Source organism: Sycon ciliatum, chromosome 4, assembly GCF_964019385.1.
Source record: "Sycon ciliatum chromosome 4, ocSycCili1.1, whole genome shotgun sequence".
NCBI classification, from domain to species: Eukaryota; Metazoa; Porifera; class Calcarea; order Leucosolenida; family Sycettidae; genus Sycon; species Sycon ciliatum.
In genome coordinates, this window is record NC_088646.1 from 2,100,100 (window position 1) to 2,116,360 (window position 16,261).

The 16,261-nt window shown below is 47.9% G+C and overlaps 1 protein-coding gene across 1 annotated transcript; it reads left to right on the top strand.

The window, feature by feature from the left end:
- Positions 1 to 584: 584 nt before the first annotated feature.
- On the top strand, positions 585 to 11,480 carry LOC135813860 (uncharacterized). Its single transcript, XM_065326883.1, has 8 exons — positions 585 to 1,846; positions 3,419 to 3,573; positions 6,942 to 7,225; positions 7,505 to 7,703; positions 8,031 to 8,226; positions 8,678 to 8,928; positions 10,177 to 10,271; positions 10,658 to 11,480. Exons 1-8 carry the CDS (start codon positions 1,459 to 1,461, stop codon positions 11,013 to 11,015), a joined length of 1,926 nt encoding a protein of 641 aa, XP_065182955.1. The 5' UTR covers positions 585 to 1,458; the 3' UTR covers positions 11,016 to 11,480.
- The last annotated feature ends 4,781 nt before the right edge of the window (positions 11,481 to 16,261 follow it).

Consider the following 16,261-nt stretch of genomic DNA (forward strand, 5'->3'; position numbering starts at 1 on the left):
TACAAAACCCAACAGGAGATAGCTCATCATCAACTCGGCCGCAATGATTGATTGCCGAGCGGTGAAGCTGTGTACGTGCGCGGTGCTGATTATCATGACAATCAAGAGTATTGCTCCAGGAGTTGTAAAGATATCCACTCCCAGTCCCAGACCTTCGCGACTCGACTACATAGCTCACCCTCACCCCTCACTGCTAGCGTGCTGCTCAGTCTTCCTGAGAAGAGAGTGAAGCTTTGAATACCACCTGCTCTGCCTCATAATAGTCTATACTAGTCGCACATCTACCGTCATGCATGTAGTCATGTACATGTAGATCGACCACGGAGTGCCAGTGGCAGCACCAGTGCCGCGAGTGCCAGTGCGGCAGTACAGTGGCAGTGTCCACGATGCCCATACTGGGGCCATAGCCTCAGATCATAGACATAGGCATAGACATGATGATAGGTAACGCCAACTAACGGTTAGACTTTCTGCAAATGCTAGTCTTGTTGTAGATCATCTTACTACAGTACAGTGTACTATCTACAGTGGCGCACATGCACAGTGAACAACCTTCTGAACAAGACGTTGAGCCTTTCCGTTGACCGGTACTGGCTGGCGGCCTCGCCCGGTCATCCACAAGCGTTTGCCACAGCTTCTGCAGTATGACAGAGCACTGCTGGCTGCCATGCCGCTGCAATGTCTGTACTGCAGCCTTGCAGGTCACTGAGTCTGTCACTGTCCAGAGATGTGTTCGATACTGGAGCACCAGCCTGAGCAGCATTGCCATAACCTCTTTCAGCTAATGCAAGACATGTTTGTTGAGGCTAAAACTAACTATGGTTGTAGCTATAACAAGCACTACCTCTGCCAGTGGCCGTCGTCGAAGAAAACACTCCAGCCAGAAAAAAGCTTGCTCGTGCAGTTGCTTGAATCTGCAAGTAACAGTTTCAGCCACACCGAAGCGAACCTGCGGCCGCAGTGCGACCACATAATCATTCACATAGCTCCTCTCCAGCTTGGCCAAGGCCAGAGCCCAGTGATCAAGCTGCTGCATGTTCGCAGAGCTCGTGACGGGGACAGGCGCGCTGGCGGCTCGTGGCGAAACACGGCAACGTGACGGCAAAAGTTCGTGTTCGCCAATCAAGTTGTTTTTTACGAGGAACCTTCCCAGGTGCTAGGACACGAGGTGCCGAGGTAGATAGCCAGCCTCTGGGTGGTGTAGACTGATGCTGTCGTCGCTGTGTTGCTTGCCTTATTCTGCGTGCGAGAACCACTCTACAACTCTGGAAGGAATACGCCACCGCATCGACCGTGGACCAGTTGGAAGTCGAGTGTAAGACTTGTCGCAAGGTTTGTCGGGCACGGTAGGAAGATCGCAGGTCGTGAGTGGACCACGCAGGCTGTTTCGTGCAGCAGCTACAGCTGCCATCATTGCGGGTTGACCACTGGTTCATATCAACTATCAGCATCATCATCATGTCGCGGGGAAGCTTTCACGTCGCTTTGCCGCACCATGGATCACCTATGAAAGCCGTCCACAGCCGACCCCCGTCGTCATCATCGGTGGGAATCTCCAGACCCACACTGCAGCTGGGTAACAACACGACCACCAACAACAGACCTTCGAGTGGCAGCTTGACGACGACTCCCGTCTCTGTCAATGTCCATTCTCGACACACTAATGGCCACGCAAGTAATGGAGGAGGAGGGGCAGGAGGAGGTCGGGGTGGTGCCTCTGGTGGTCAGGACCTCTCGTCCCAGCCCCAGGCGTTGATGCGTGCCTCATGTGAGGCGCAAGGACAGCAGAGATCAGCGTCACCCAAGGAGAATGCCAGGGATCAGCAAGTGTTTGTTCTGCGAGACAGTGAGTCTGCTTGTTGTATACTGAACTATGCAATGGCGTGAGTGCGTGTGTGTGGTGTGTGTGCGCGTGCGTGCGTGTGTGTGTGTGTGCATGTGTTCTCTGTATCATTGGTACATTGATCACATGATGATGCTGAGGAATGTGTACTCATTACAACTAACCAATAGGATTGACACTAATTACGATGACCCTAGCAAGAGCAAGAGGGCGACTGGATTGTCACTTGACAAACCCCTTTTCTACTGTGACAAGCAAGGGGGATTACAAGAAAGCATCCTGCCTTCAAAACCATTGTTCTGTCTATGATGAAGGTCTGCGGACCATAAGACAATGATTGGTATCTTTACTGTTAGCAGTACAGTGGATCATGACTGTTTGTACTTAGTATACTAGTAGGTAACACTAATTATCAGGTATTGCAAACAGTAGCGTGACTAACTGTAAAGTTGGTATGCAAGTGTACAGGATTGGTTAAACCAGTGCTACTGAGTACTGCATTGCCATGGATACTTGCTTCGGGTGTCTACAATTATGTGTAGCATGGCAAGAACACAATTTGGCCTTTAGTATTCCCAGTGCATGTAAGTGGAAGACCAGTGCGACAAATAGTTTCTTCATCATTTTAGTCTTCATCATAATCGCGGTGCCAGAAAGTATCTCTTTAGGGAGATTGGGTATTTCAGGGATTTCCTCAATTCCTTTCCCAAAGACCATGTACTTGAAAGTCACAATCACAGCAGGCTGAGTCACGAGTGAGTGTCACAGTGCCACAGTGTGTAGCTGCTGCTGGCATTCCTACATCATGCATGGCAGGATGGAACAGTGACTGGGCATGGCCTGTTGGAATGTGACTGGTACTATCATCGTGTAATCTATAATGTAGATGAGTGTCCATAGCATGCAGTATTGAGCAACTCAACTACTGCTCATAGACATAGGCTAGAGCTGTGTTTGAATGACTTCCTGTAGCTGCAAGGTGTGATCAGTGGGTATAGGCTAATTGTGCAGCCGTGTGAGACGGTACTCCTTTGAGACTGGCTATTCCTGTGCTGTCGGTATGCTTCACAAGACATTGTAACTGAGTAACTTACAACACCGTCAGGGCATACATACAGTGCTGCCAAGTAATGCACAAGTGATGACGAGTAATGCACAAGACAGTGATGACGAGTAATGCACAAGTACTGCCGAGTAATGCACAAGTACTGCCGAGTAATGCACAAGTGATGACGAGTGGTAAAACTATACCTATTGCACTACATGGCATAGTACAGTTTTTGTCATCAGTGTTATCAGTTGTAACTCAGATACACACAATCTCCGACCAGCTAGCTTTTTCGATCTTGTTTGGTCCCCTCAGCAGAGCTTAGGGTTACTGGACGAACCGATCGCAGTGAATGTCTTATGAACAACGGAGCATAACATTTTAACTGGCTCAAAGCATCAAAATCAGAGTGCTCTAACTGTAGTATGCCGGTGTATGCTGAACGTTGCATGATAACAAGGTGTGCATTGTATGGCAATTGCCAACTTTGTGATTTCTGTCACTTTTCTCATGCCAATGTGTTACAGAACCGCCGGCCACGCCGTCAAAGCACAGCAGTTCAACATGTCCGCTTCACCTGCAGTCTGTACAGAAGGTGGCCAGCGGTAACATTGCGACGCTGTCGGGATCCAGCTCTCGCCAAGCTGCACACATCTTTCATTTCACACTGGACTGGAAGAAGGTAAGAGGCCAGGTAGCGTATTTCCCCCGAATGTAAGTCACACCTTTTTATACTTCACTTCAGGCCCAAAAAAAGAGGTGTGACTTACAATCCAGCTTGACATAAAAAATTACTAACTGAAATGAATAATAATATTATTCATTTAGAAAGGAAAAGGACATAATTATGGATACGAGTTAAGAGTAACTCTCCATCACTGTAACTGGATACTATATACAGTCAGACTGTAAAATTATAGTATCCAGTTACAGTGATGGAGAGTTACTCTTAACTCGTATCCATATGTCCTTTTCCTTTCTACATTTATTTATGGCTCAACATCCGAGTTACAAATATTATTCATTATTTTTCATTTCAGTTAGTAACGTTTTTTATGTCAAGCATTATATTGAAACGATATGACATGGACCTGGAAAAGGGATACGACTTACAATCGAGTGTGACTTACAATCCGGGAAATACGGTGTTTGGCGTGCTTAGCGCCGGGGGGGGGGGGGGGGGGGGGAGGCACCTGTTGAATGCATTGGCAAGACCTCCTTAGTTAGTCCTTACCCTAGCAACTCTGTGCTGTACTAGGCTGTAACACCAGCCAGCTGCAAGGCACACTGTCTGAACTTACCATACCTTGCCTGCAGTTGCACGTAGTATGTTACCTGTGCGTGCAACTAAAGTTGTAACGCAACTTTTGTTACGTAAGTAATTACTTCATCGCACAACCGCATACCTGACAACCTTTGAATATCCCAGGTCAGGACAACTAGTGACCAGCAAAATGAGCAAAATTGAGGAAAGCCTTCGTGATACAAATTTTGCAAGGTTGAAAAACTGCAATGAACATCAGTACTTCGCCCTGAAGAACAGACTAGACGCAGTGAAAGAACATTTGAGGTTCGTCCCCCCCCCCCCCCAATGCTCAGGTAGTGGGTTGCCCTACAACAGAGGTTTGTGTAAGCTATCAGAGAATGCCGGTCTCGCGTCCAGGTACACTTGGTGGGCATTCAGTTGCTGCGATATCCAGCCAGCCAGGCCTCTCGTTCCACACTGGAGCCGACATGTTGGGCAACGGTTATGTGTCCGTCAGTAGAGACTCTAGAGAGATTGGCAACTATTGTAGACGTGGGTAACTTAGTTCTGACAGTTCTTCATTAACTCGACCACTAATCATACGATCAGCACGCACCGTCCGTACCTTCTTGATAACCGCTTCGGTGTTATCCGCCGTTGGTATGTACCTAACTGTCTTCCTCCAGTTGACCTTGGTTATGCTGGTTGGACAGCACACTTTCACATGCAAGACCAATATAGGCCCACTTGATCAATTTCAAACACAGCCACCTTGTAAAGAAGCTGGATCACAGTACGTGCAGCGACGGTTTCAAGTTACCATGGTAACCGTGGCCTCATAGGTGTCCCGTTTCGCTGACCTGAACACAGTGGGTGTGCTAGTCGAATGCACAAGCAGCAAGTTATGGTGTACTCATCAGCACAAAAAGTGGTGTACTCTATCAGCAAAAAGGTGCACGTGTCAGCAATACAATAAAGCAGCGCAGCAGCATGCACTACGGGTCAGCAGCATGTACGACACAGAGACACAAACGCAGCAGCACGTACGACAAAGAGCTACACGCGCAGCCACATGACAACAACTGTGCTGTAGAATTTTGTCAGAATGCGGGTTTTGTTGTTCCTGTATGTGTTATATGAGGTATTTTTGACCGAAACAGGTCACTGGCACCAACAGTATCCGTACTTTGATTACTGTTCGCTGCACGGATAACGGACTCGTAGCCTCCGTAGCCTCCGTGCCGTTGTGTCACTTCTGCTGAAGCTATGGTGGTGGGTGGGCAATGTCGCGAGTCGTCGCGGCGGCAAGTGATGGTGGCTACATGATGATTCTGAGCTCTTAACACACGGCTTGTGTCATTGATATCTGAGTACTTGACAAGTAGTGTTCATTGTACGGGTGACAGATTCAGTGTAGTTTTACTACATAGGAAGCAACAGCTGAAGGGATAGCAGTATGTTGTGCTGCTGTCGCAAATATCAGATACTTGTGGCTGCATGAGTGCATCTACATTGTAGCGGCAAGGCATCTTCCACAATAGAGAGGTGAACTCTCTCTCTCTCTCTCTCTCCCTTTCGAGCACTTCCCATCGTAGAGTCCTTGGCCAAAGCGATGAAGAGCATGGCAAAGCAGTCATGTTCGAGCCTGTGACTGGCATGAGTATGGAATTCTTGCAAACCTCCAGGGTTCTGAATGCCCTTCTCTCAGAAGTGAATATTGGCGACATTCACCTTTGTTGGTTTTACAACTACAGTCACTTTCACGTCTGCCAAAGGTCGCAAGACTGGACGTGTGTGGACACCCGCACAGCAACGGGATGTCTGTGCAATGCAGGGATTTGATGTGGTGCGCTTCGTGCATTACATTTTGCGAGAAACCCATCACACGATGGGGAAAAATAGATAAGATCAGCATTGGAGAGATCTTTGAGTCTCTTAGTCGCCTTCATGATCACTGTGTGTGCAGGCTTAGTAGATCCAAGGTATCTACCAGCAAAGGAATGTGTCACTTTAGAATGTAGATCACTGTGCATGCAGCGCAGGGGCAGGGGCAGGGGCCTCGGGAGGTATTTTAGAGTGGTACGGTCAGCCACCTGAAGTACAATTTAACATACTCGTGGAGTTGGAGTGGCTGCTCTGAAAATTTTTCGAAATGTGGAGCCCAGGTCAGTGCTTTTATTGACTCACAGGATACCATTCACAGGATACCATTCACAGGATACCTGGAACAAAGAGTGGCACGCGGTCAATACCGTAGTGACCATAGCATGTCCGACGCCCCTGATGCTCTAAGATTGCACATTGACCGACCCGTGAATGCGGAGCAGGAGGTGAAGTAGAACAGCACATCGCTCGGCGCTTGTAACATGGCGGAAGTGATGTTCTGTGTCTTGTGTTTTTCATTCCATCCCCCAAATGGTTTCCACACTGGGCTAGCACTATAGTGCACCTACACCATTTTGTATCTGTATGGCATCAATTTGACTTAGTGTGTGGGTGCACGTGGGCATGTGTGTGTGTGTGTGTGTGTGTGTGTGTGTATGTGTATATATATATGTGTGTGTGTGTGTGTGTGTGTGTGTGTGTGTGTGTGTGTGTGTGTGTGTGTGTGTGTGCGTGTGTGTGTGTGTGTGTGCGTGTGTGCGTGTGTGCGTGCGGTGTGTGTATGTGTGTGAGTTGGTGCATTTATGCATGTGTGTTTGACACTGTTTGTGTTTGTGTGCGTGTGTGTGTGTGTTCGTGTGTGCATGCGTGTGCGTATGTCTGTGTGTATACATACATGTTTGTACGGTGTAAATGTGCAGATGTGTCAGCATCGTGATCGTCATCACCAGTGGTGCAAAGTCAAATCCACAATGTTCGGTTACGGCGGTCAGCTATGGTGCATTAGAGGTCACATCAGCAACAACGTGAAGGACCCATCGTTCCTTATCATTTACCCCTCATGTCTCCTGGACTGCAAGGAGAAACGAAAGCGAAAGAAGTCCTCTGAACAACAGTCACCTTCAAAATCCATGGGCCATGACTCAAGTAGAGGAGAGGATCGGCGGAAACGCTTCAGTAGCAGTGATGGTGAATCTCGCTACAGGTAAGCTAAAGGAGCAAGTCGGGGTAGATAGTGCGGAAATTATAGTATTTGCCGGTCTTCTTTGAAGCCATGGAACTTACCCATGCCACCTATGAGGATAGGTTACTAGTAGCTATTGATATGAAATGTGAAACACGGCATAGAAGTGAAAGGCACATTTGCTGTATCCAATTTACAGAAAATGGAAGATCTCAATTCATTGATTGCGTATGAACAAGCGTGCACAGACGGATGGAGGAATATGATCTGGCATGTGTGTGTGCTTACCACCGTGCACAGGTGCAGCATGATGTACAAGCTCAGTCTGCTGTGCTCGAGCGACGCCAGCTCCGGGCGTAATGCTAGCGGGCAGAGTCTCACCGTCACCACTGACGACGAGGGGGTGATATTCGATGCCGGAAAGCCGCTGAACCCGCTACAACTTGTCATTCCCGTAGGCCTGTTGTCCTCCAAAGCAGTGGATAGCAGCCAGTCACAGGTATGTGTGGCAGGACTCAGGGGTGTCGGACCCGCTACAGTCACTACCGTCTTGACCATGCCACTCTTTTTTTTCCCTGTGAATCAATCAAATGCACTAATTTTGGCTCTAAAAGTTGGAAAGCCACCCCTCTCAACAAGTAAAATGTGCCTCAGATGACTGACCGTACCACTGTGCCTAAACTTACCTTCCGACGCCCCTGTGTGCTATCTAACAGAAACTGCTGCTCACTGGGATCCGATTATGTGAGTCAGCTATCCCGACTTGAGGTCACAAGTATCAGGATGAGCTTGATGGGCTGCTTCGTTGTTTTTGTGCGCGTTGCAGTACGTCATGGACGACATGTTACACTTCCGCTTGGTGTGTTGGCCGGTGAGGAGTATATTCTCCTGCAGCGTCAGTGTCATGGACCTTTTCCCCTGGGATGGCTCCAGTCAGCTGCGGCGCTTTGACCATGTCTGCTGGGAGAGCGAGGTGTTCCTATTCTGTCAGGCATGGTGGAGGCTGGTCATGTTCCCCAAAGGTAAACTCATTGCTGCCGCTACATGCGTTGCGGACAGGTTCTCCACGTGCTCTAACTTCTAAGGCTTGCAAGCGCTTTTTTTGCAGAAGAAGTCTCAATAGCTCCATTGGTATTTGACCCCCACTGCCCTCTTCTACACCGGTCTGTATCAGTTCCGAAGACTCAAGTTGCGTGTAAAATATCTTATTCTGCAATCTGTGATGTGTTGATAAGAAGCCAGTGCTGCTACTGTGTTTGGCAGTACCACAGTGATGCCACTACCCTTAGGCCACGCCGTTTTTTCTATGTTTCGCGTCACCTTATTCGATGAAATCAATGAGGGAGGGCGAAAAAAATGGCACTACCCTTATGAATGTAGACTGTAGACTAAAATCATTTAAAATGCCAATGGTGAATCCTGTTCCTGTCCTATATCGATTGTTTCGTGTACCGTACGGCCGTTCTGTGACAGGCCATGGCACGGGCTGTGCCCAAAGAATGACTGTCTTCCTGGAGCTAGTGGACTTGGCATCGACTCGCAAGATGCCTGCTCCCGAGATGCCACTCCTGGTGCACGGATCGTTGATCATCGAGCAGCATCGATCAGCGGCGGCCATGATGGTTACCGCTGGCCACGACAACATTGTACGGTCAACGCACGGCATAAGACATCGGTTTGATGTTGGAGAGTTGTGCGGATGCCGGGGTGCCCTGCTCTTGCAGGTAATATTGGCTATTCCCCTGCCTTTTCACCTCTCTATCTTTGTCTGTCTTGATAGTCGCTTCAATTCTTGTGCAGAAATGTAGCTCGTGTGCATTCTGAGTGGTGTTTAGCCTATTCTGAGTGGTGTTTAGCCTATTCTGAGTGGTGTTTAGCCTATTCTGAGTGGTGTTTAGCCTATTCTGAGTGGTGTTTAGCCTATTCTGAGTGGTGTTTAGCCTATTCTGAGTGGTGTTTAGCCTATTCTGAGTGGTGTTTAGCCTATTCTGAGTGGTGTTTAGCCTATTCTGAGTGGTGTTTAGCCTATTCTGAGTGGTGTTTAGCCTATTCTGAGTGGTGTTTAGCCTATTCTGAGTGGTGTTTAGCCTATTCTGAGTGGTGTTTAGCCTATTCTGAGTGGTGTTTAGCCTATTCTGAGTGGTGTTTAGCCTATTCTGAGTGGTGTTTAGCCTATTCTGAGTGGTGTTTAGCCTATTCTGAGTGGTGTTTAGCCTATTCTGAGTGGTGTTTAGCCTATGTCTGAGTGGTGTTTAGCCTATTCTGAGTGGTGTTTAGCCTATTCTGAGTGGTGTTTAGCCTATGTCTGAGTGGTGTTTAGCCTATTCTGAGTGGTGTTTAGCCTATTCTGAGTGGTGTTTAGCCTATTCTGAGTGGTGTTTAGCCTATTCTGAGTGGTGTTTAGCCTATTCTGAGTGGTGTTTAGCCTATTCTGAGTGGTGTTTAGCCTATTCTGAGTGGTGTTTAGCCTATTCTGAGTGGTGTTTAGCCTATTCTGAGTGGTGTTTAGCCTATGTCTGAGTGGTGTTTAGCCTATTCTGAGTGGTGTTTAGCCTATTCTGAGTGGTGTTTAGCCTATTCTGAGTGGTGTTTAGCCTATTCTGAGTGGTGTTTAGCCTATTCTGAGTGGTGTTTAGCCTATTCTGAGTGGTGTTTAGCCTATTCTGAGTGGTGTTTAGCCTATTCTGAGTGGTGTTTAGCCTATTCTGAGTGGTGTTTAGCCTATTCTGAGTGGTGTTTAGCCTATTCTGAGTGGTGTTTAGCCTATAATGTACATGTACATCATGTACATACCCTGTCACCGTTCACGCTAGCAAATACTGGCTTGGGAACGAAATTTGGCAAATAACTTGGTTCCGAGGCATGCCATGAACTTTTCAGTATGCACTCCTGCTGTGATACTTCAGAGTTTGTGTGTGAAATGTGTGAATGTGTGTATCCTAGTTCTTGTCCTGTACTGTGTGGATGTGTAGGCGGAGGTGACATCAGTTACACTCAAGTTTGAATCAAGGAGCGGACAACTTCAAGGAGCTTGGTGCCAGCCCAACGAAACTGCGTCCTCATTCAAGTACGTAGCGCATGGTGTCAATGCTTGGGAAGCCGTGCACCCCCCCCCCCCCCCACACACACACACATACGCACATGCCATAGAATTTCCAATTATGGCACAACGCATGGAGACAATCATTATGGTTCTGATTGGCATGTCTGTGTGTATATTTTGGGTGAGGGGATAACTTCCTGCACGTGCATGTAATTATTCACTCATTGATATTCCAGTAGAGTTGGTATTTCTAAACCATCACAGTCACACCTTTGCATCAGGCCAGTAAATGAAGCCAACGCTTTGTGTGCGTGTGTACATGTATTCTGTGCCAATGTATTTAGTAATAGAAACACATGTTCAATGACTGTGTTGCTTTGTATTCTCGTGTTTGTATTTCTGTTCTCTAGTGGGAGTCCGGAAATGTGGGCTTGGTATATGCAGAACCATCAATCACGCTGGCTACGGCCCGGATCAAGAAGTCTGAGCGCGAGGTCCTCACTGAACAACCTGTCATCCTCGTTAGATCCCCATCAACTTACCCATCGCTTCTCCCAGCTGTCGCCTAGCCCACTCTCGCCGGGGATACTGAGCGCAAGGAGCTTTGCAGACTCGCCGGGTTTCGAGAACGGCTACGGCACTTCCGAGAGCGTGGAGAGCATTGATGTGATTCACCCACTGCAGGAACACAGGTCTGTTTCGGAGCTCACCAAAGAGTTTAAACTCAGCTGCAGCCTACCACAGGATGATGGCGAGGCGTCGGTATGAAACTGTTTGACTGAACACAGCTGACCTAGAGACCCAACAAAGCTGACCTACTTAGAAGAATATCATATTCTTAGATTCTCCTAGCTATTCAGAAATCGTATGAGTGCATGCTTCAAACTACACGAGCTACGTTGTCCGGTTGTAAAGTACGTCATGTACATTGCACTGTGCTGTGCTGTGCTGTGCTGGTGCCTGTGCTGGTGCCTGTGCTGGTGCCTGTGCTGGTGCCTGTGCTGGTGCCTGTGCTGGTGCCTGTGCTGGTGCCTGTGCATACTGAACGCTGTAGTACAGTGTGCTGGTGCCTGTGTATACTCAATGCTGTAGTACAGTGTAGTGTTGATTGAGCAGTGAATCACATGATGTACTCAACTATACTTGATGCAACTCGCCATAACTTATCATGCTGCACTCCTGCGGGTTGATTCGGAACTTCACTGTCAAATAATACCATACCCATGATCTGTCCATGATATTGTGCACATGTGCTACGGAGTAGTTACTCAGTGGTTGGTGGATGATGCCAAGAACTAGGGCCAGTAGGGGTGTGCACGGGTAGTCGGGTACCCGTGAGGACCTCGGGTAGACGGGTAGAGAATAGTACCCGAAAACCCGAAGTCGCAGATGACATCATGTACAGGGCACGTGTACAAATCCATGTAATACTCTGCATGTCTACCCAGTGTGTAAGGGAAGGGGTACATTGTGGTGTTACCATGGAAACATTACCCGATATGGTACCCGTGCTACCCGTGGAAAACTACCCGAACCCGATACCCGAAGAAAATGCTACCGGACTCAGCACTACCAAGAACCTCAGACTTTTTACTAGCACTTTTAAAACTCGCCGGCCATCGGTTTTGATCTTTGTGCTGATCGCTGAAGCACAGAGCAGAGAGTCGTGTCGTTCAACCCCCCCCCCGTAACGTTGCACTGGCCTCCAGCTTATATCTCTAGGAGGGCACGATGAATGAGTAGCCGATGAGTACTGTTTCACCAAAACTATCCCGTTTATCACTCCGTTTTCTGTCAAAGTTCTATAGAGTTCAAGATTCACGAAGGAACAATGACAAGTACCCACTACTGACTGTAGCCAGCACAACAGAGCCTCATCACACTGTGTGAGACCCAGACTTCGTGGTGCTGATTATGCTGATCTCCCGGATACATTCATGCATAGTCTGCAAAGCCGCAAATTCCTAATCCTTCGGGTGAAGCCTCCCCCACTGAGCCTGTCATAGTGTGTACTGGAACCGACAGGGCGACTGTGAGTTTCATTTTTCTAAGTCCGAGTGTGAGGATGTTCCCCTAGATTTTAACCAATGCCGTTCGAGGAGGGGGGGGGGGGGGAGTATGATCTCTGTAGCAATAATAGCACCATCTGTGATGATAAGCAGTCCTGTACTGCATGATTTGTGTCTCTAGCCTCCGAGAAGCATTGCCCCTGCAATTTTGTCTTCTACTGCTGGCCATCTCCCGTTGCCAACAACTACTCACGTGACATTAGTCAGTGTAGACTGTAGAGGTCAATGAGTCGTAGCAAGAGTACATAACCCCCCTGGGGGGGGGGGTTATGTACTCTTGGTCGTAGGTCTACTGTGGAATCATGAGGAGAAGGATTTCGTCCGAAACCTTTGCCATGCACTGACCGTGCTAGTAGTTTGCCTCGGGCATTTTAGTGCCTGCATGCATCATCCAGTGACTTCCTCCGACATATTATGATTATGAATAACAATCCCGGTTGATGATTGCATACTAGTACAGTCTCTGTAGCATGAAACTCACTGTCAGTGTTGCAACAAACTAGCCGTGTGCCTTGTTGTTCTCTGTTACATGATAATATGTACGATTATTTGTCGTAAGAGGGGCGAGGCTTCCTGCAGCTTCGTTGGTCAGTGGGAAGCACTGGTGAGCAGATGTGCTCTTTGCCCTACAAGCACACAAACTCATTTGTTTCCTATAAGAACAACGTTTCGGCGAATCCTCATCAGCGGGTTGCACAAAATAATGTGCACGTCTTCAGGTGAACAGCTAAAATCCGATGTACATGTACATGTACAGTAAAACCTGTAACTAACGACCACCCCTTGGTGCCCGGAAAAGTGGTCGTTAGTGGCAGGTGGTCTTTAGTTAGAGGTTTGCACCGCGCGACCATATATGGATCCCATTATATGATATGTATGTCAAAATGCAGATAATACAATCCCCCACCACTTGCGCACTGACATTCTTCTTTCAGATCATACAACACTTGGAGAGAGAGAAAATCAAGTAGTTTTTTATACACCGGAAGCGATACGACCTTTTGACACGTACATGTATGTTGACTCACTGGGTTTCCAGAGCAGCGCTGGCCTGGCCAGGCAGTGCACTAGTACAGTCACTATCGACTCCATCCTCATCTGTGTGCAACTACACTGGCAACTGGTATCAGTGTGTAGATCTACAGTGGAAACTCAGTCGCTCCGACTTGGATGTAGTGTAGCGTAAACTGTAATGGTGTGTACCAGTACGTGATGCGGCGATGTTGCGAGTTTTCGCACCTTTCACTGAGTCTGTAGGCTATTACTGTACAGGCAGAAAATTTCGCTGGTCAATAATTTCGTCCAACTCCAAAGAAAGGGATTTTGTCCGGTTGAAAATTTAGTCCATGGACTATAACAGTGTATTGAAACGCTGGACAAATCGACATTCGTCCGGCACTTAATTTAGTCCCAAAGCTCCTTGGACGAAAAAGACGAAATTAAATTCCAGACGAATATTTCTGCTTGTACAGTATCCGCCATCGTATCCTGGCCTGTGTTCCGTACAGGTGAGTACATGCTAGCTAGCCAGCACAGACTGTCAGCGTGACCTGGTGTAGTGGTGAGTCTGGTGACTGAGCTGTGTGATTGCACTTCGACAGAGAGCCGCTCAGTCTTAGTGTCTCCTTCGAGTAGTAACATCGATCAAAGAGCGCTTTGGATGCGCTCTCCAAGACGTTTCCTATCATGTTTGTTCTTGACAGCACTTGAAATTATGACAGGTGTAGTGCAATCCACACTGATTATTCCACAGTAAAAATGAGACTGCGCTCATTTGTCCAGCTAGCTGTAGTATCGAAACGACCATGGGAAATCATCAAAATTTCGAGAAGGAGCTTCAAGCAATGTTTGATTTACTACATCGCGGTCGCTAGTTAAAGGGGAAGTTAAGGCAAAAATTAAAATTTCACCAGTTGTAGTCTTCGGGGTGCTGAGTCGAATGGTCTTGGTCCGAGGAAGCTGAGACGCTCCCTTCCTACTTGAATCCCAATCGAACTCGCGCACTTCCACCGAAACTGGGTGACTGCGCCCTAGGAGATGGGGATTTGTATGCAAAATGTCACTAAAAGCGCCATTTCGTTCTTATAAAAGCACGGATGACCGCGATTGGCCCATATGTTGTAGTCTTTGGGACGCTGAGTCGACTGGTTTTGGTCCGAAAAGGCTGCGATGCGGCGTTCCTCCTTTATTCCCAATCGAACATGGTTGAAGAAGCGGTCACGTGCTCCTGCGTACACCAGTCACCTGGTCACCGTGCCTGCAGGGTACAACTTACTAGCCTGTTTGACCTTTTTTGGGTGCAGTCCTGTCACTCGAGTTGAACCCGAGTTGAACCTTGGTGTGAAAGTTGTCACCTGCTGGCGTGGTGACCAGGTGATTTGGGCACCCAGGATAGGGACTTCAATTGAAAAATCAAATTCGCGAGTTTTGCATAAAACGCTAGTTTTTCTAAACCGGGAAGAATCGAGAAACAACCTGTGAAAATTTGAACCCAAAATTCCAAGGCAATCTAGAGTTATAGTCGATTGAAGATCGGAAAACGGGGGAGAAAGTAGTCACAGAAGTAAATGCAAGTATGTATGGGAGGCGTGTGGTTTCCGTCCAGCACTGCACGATCTGGTGCGTACATGGCGATACAGGATGTGTGCATGCATGCAGTGTGCACGCATGCCGTGCGCGCCGACTTGCACAAGTCACACGTTTTCACCGTCACTGCTTCTACCAGTGTGCGCGCAGTTCACTCGATTTTTTCGTCTACCATCAGGAAATCGCCGTGGGCTGGTTTCTGTGATCATTTTCCTTCAACGGCGATAAAGCGCGAGCCTCAATGTTGTAGAATCCTCTTGGTTTAGGCTAATTCGAGGCCGCTGAACACGAAAATCGGGTGTTCCTCGCGAAGGCGAGTACGGATCTGGTCGAAATTAGTACTTCGAAGTGCACCCGCGCCAAGCGCGGAGGCATTATTTTTGGAAGCATGGCATGTGTGGCACCATTGGAAAGGTAATGACCTCAGCTACCTAAAAATAGCATCGACAAGGCCGAAAAGGCCGCGGGAGAAGATACTCGGGCCGCGAACTGCATCTCGAACTGCAGCCACGAGGCGCCCATTCACTTTGTACAGGCGAGCTGTGACTGCACTTTTCGCTTTTCAGTGACCGGAACTGAACTCCCTACCCAGGACCACGTGACCGCTTCTTCAACCATGTTCGATTGGGAATAAAGGAGGAACGCTGCATCGCAGCCTTTTCGGACCAAAACCAGTCGACTCAGCGTCCCAAAGACTACAACATATGGGCCAATCGCGGTCATCCGTGCTTTTATAAGAACGAAATGGCGCTTTTAGTGACATTTTGCATACAAATCCCCATCTAGTAGGGCGCAGTCACCCAGTTTCGGTGGAAGTGCGCGAGTTCGATTGGGATTCAAGTAGGAAGGGAGCGTCTCAGCTTCCTCGGACCAAGACCATTCGACTCAGCACCCCGAAGACTACAACTGGTGAAATTTTAATTTTTGCCTTAACTTCCCCTTTAAGTTACGGGTCAAAATTCGACATTAGAGAGGTTAAGTTACACGTTTTTTGCCCTTTTTCAAAACGCGGTGCAAATCTCACGTTACGTGTAATTTTTAGAGGTTAAGTTACACGTGCGACGTGACGTGAAATTTTGCCTGGCAGGATTCGGGTTTAGTTCGCACAAATATCAAATCTTTCAACAAACTCGATAAAACTCGATAAAATTCCGGAAACTCACACAAATTCGGTCGGAATAACCAAGCGAAACTTCCAAAAACTCACGTCATGAACTTACGTGCGGGACAGTCAACTCACGTAAAACACGTCAAATTTTACGTGAGTTTTTTCACTTTTTGACGTAAAAGTTCACGGACGTAAGACTTTTACGTGAAACTTAACCTCTCTACTGGGACAAGAAAAGGCGGTCGCTGGTC

Coding starts and splice junctions, on each gene's coding strand:
- LOC135813860 (XM_065326883.1), top strand. CDS start 1,459: ATGTCGCGGGGAAGCTTTCACGTCGCTTTGCCGCACCATGGATCACCT. Junction 3,574..6,941: donor TCACACTGGACTGGAAGAAG/GTAAGAGGCCAG, acceptor GTAAATGTGCAG/ATGTGTCAGCATCGTGATCG. Junction 7,226..7,504: donor GATGGTGAATCTCGCTACAG/GTAAGCTAAAGG, acceptor CACCGTGCACAG/GTGCAGCATGATGTACAAGC.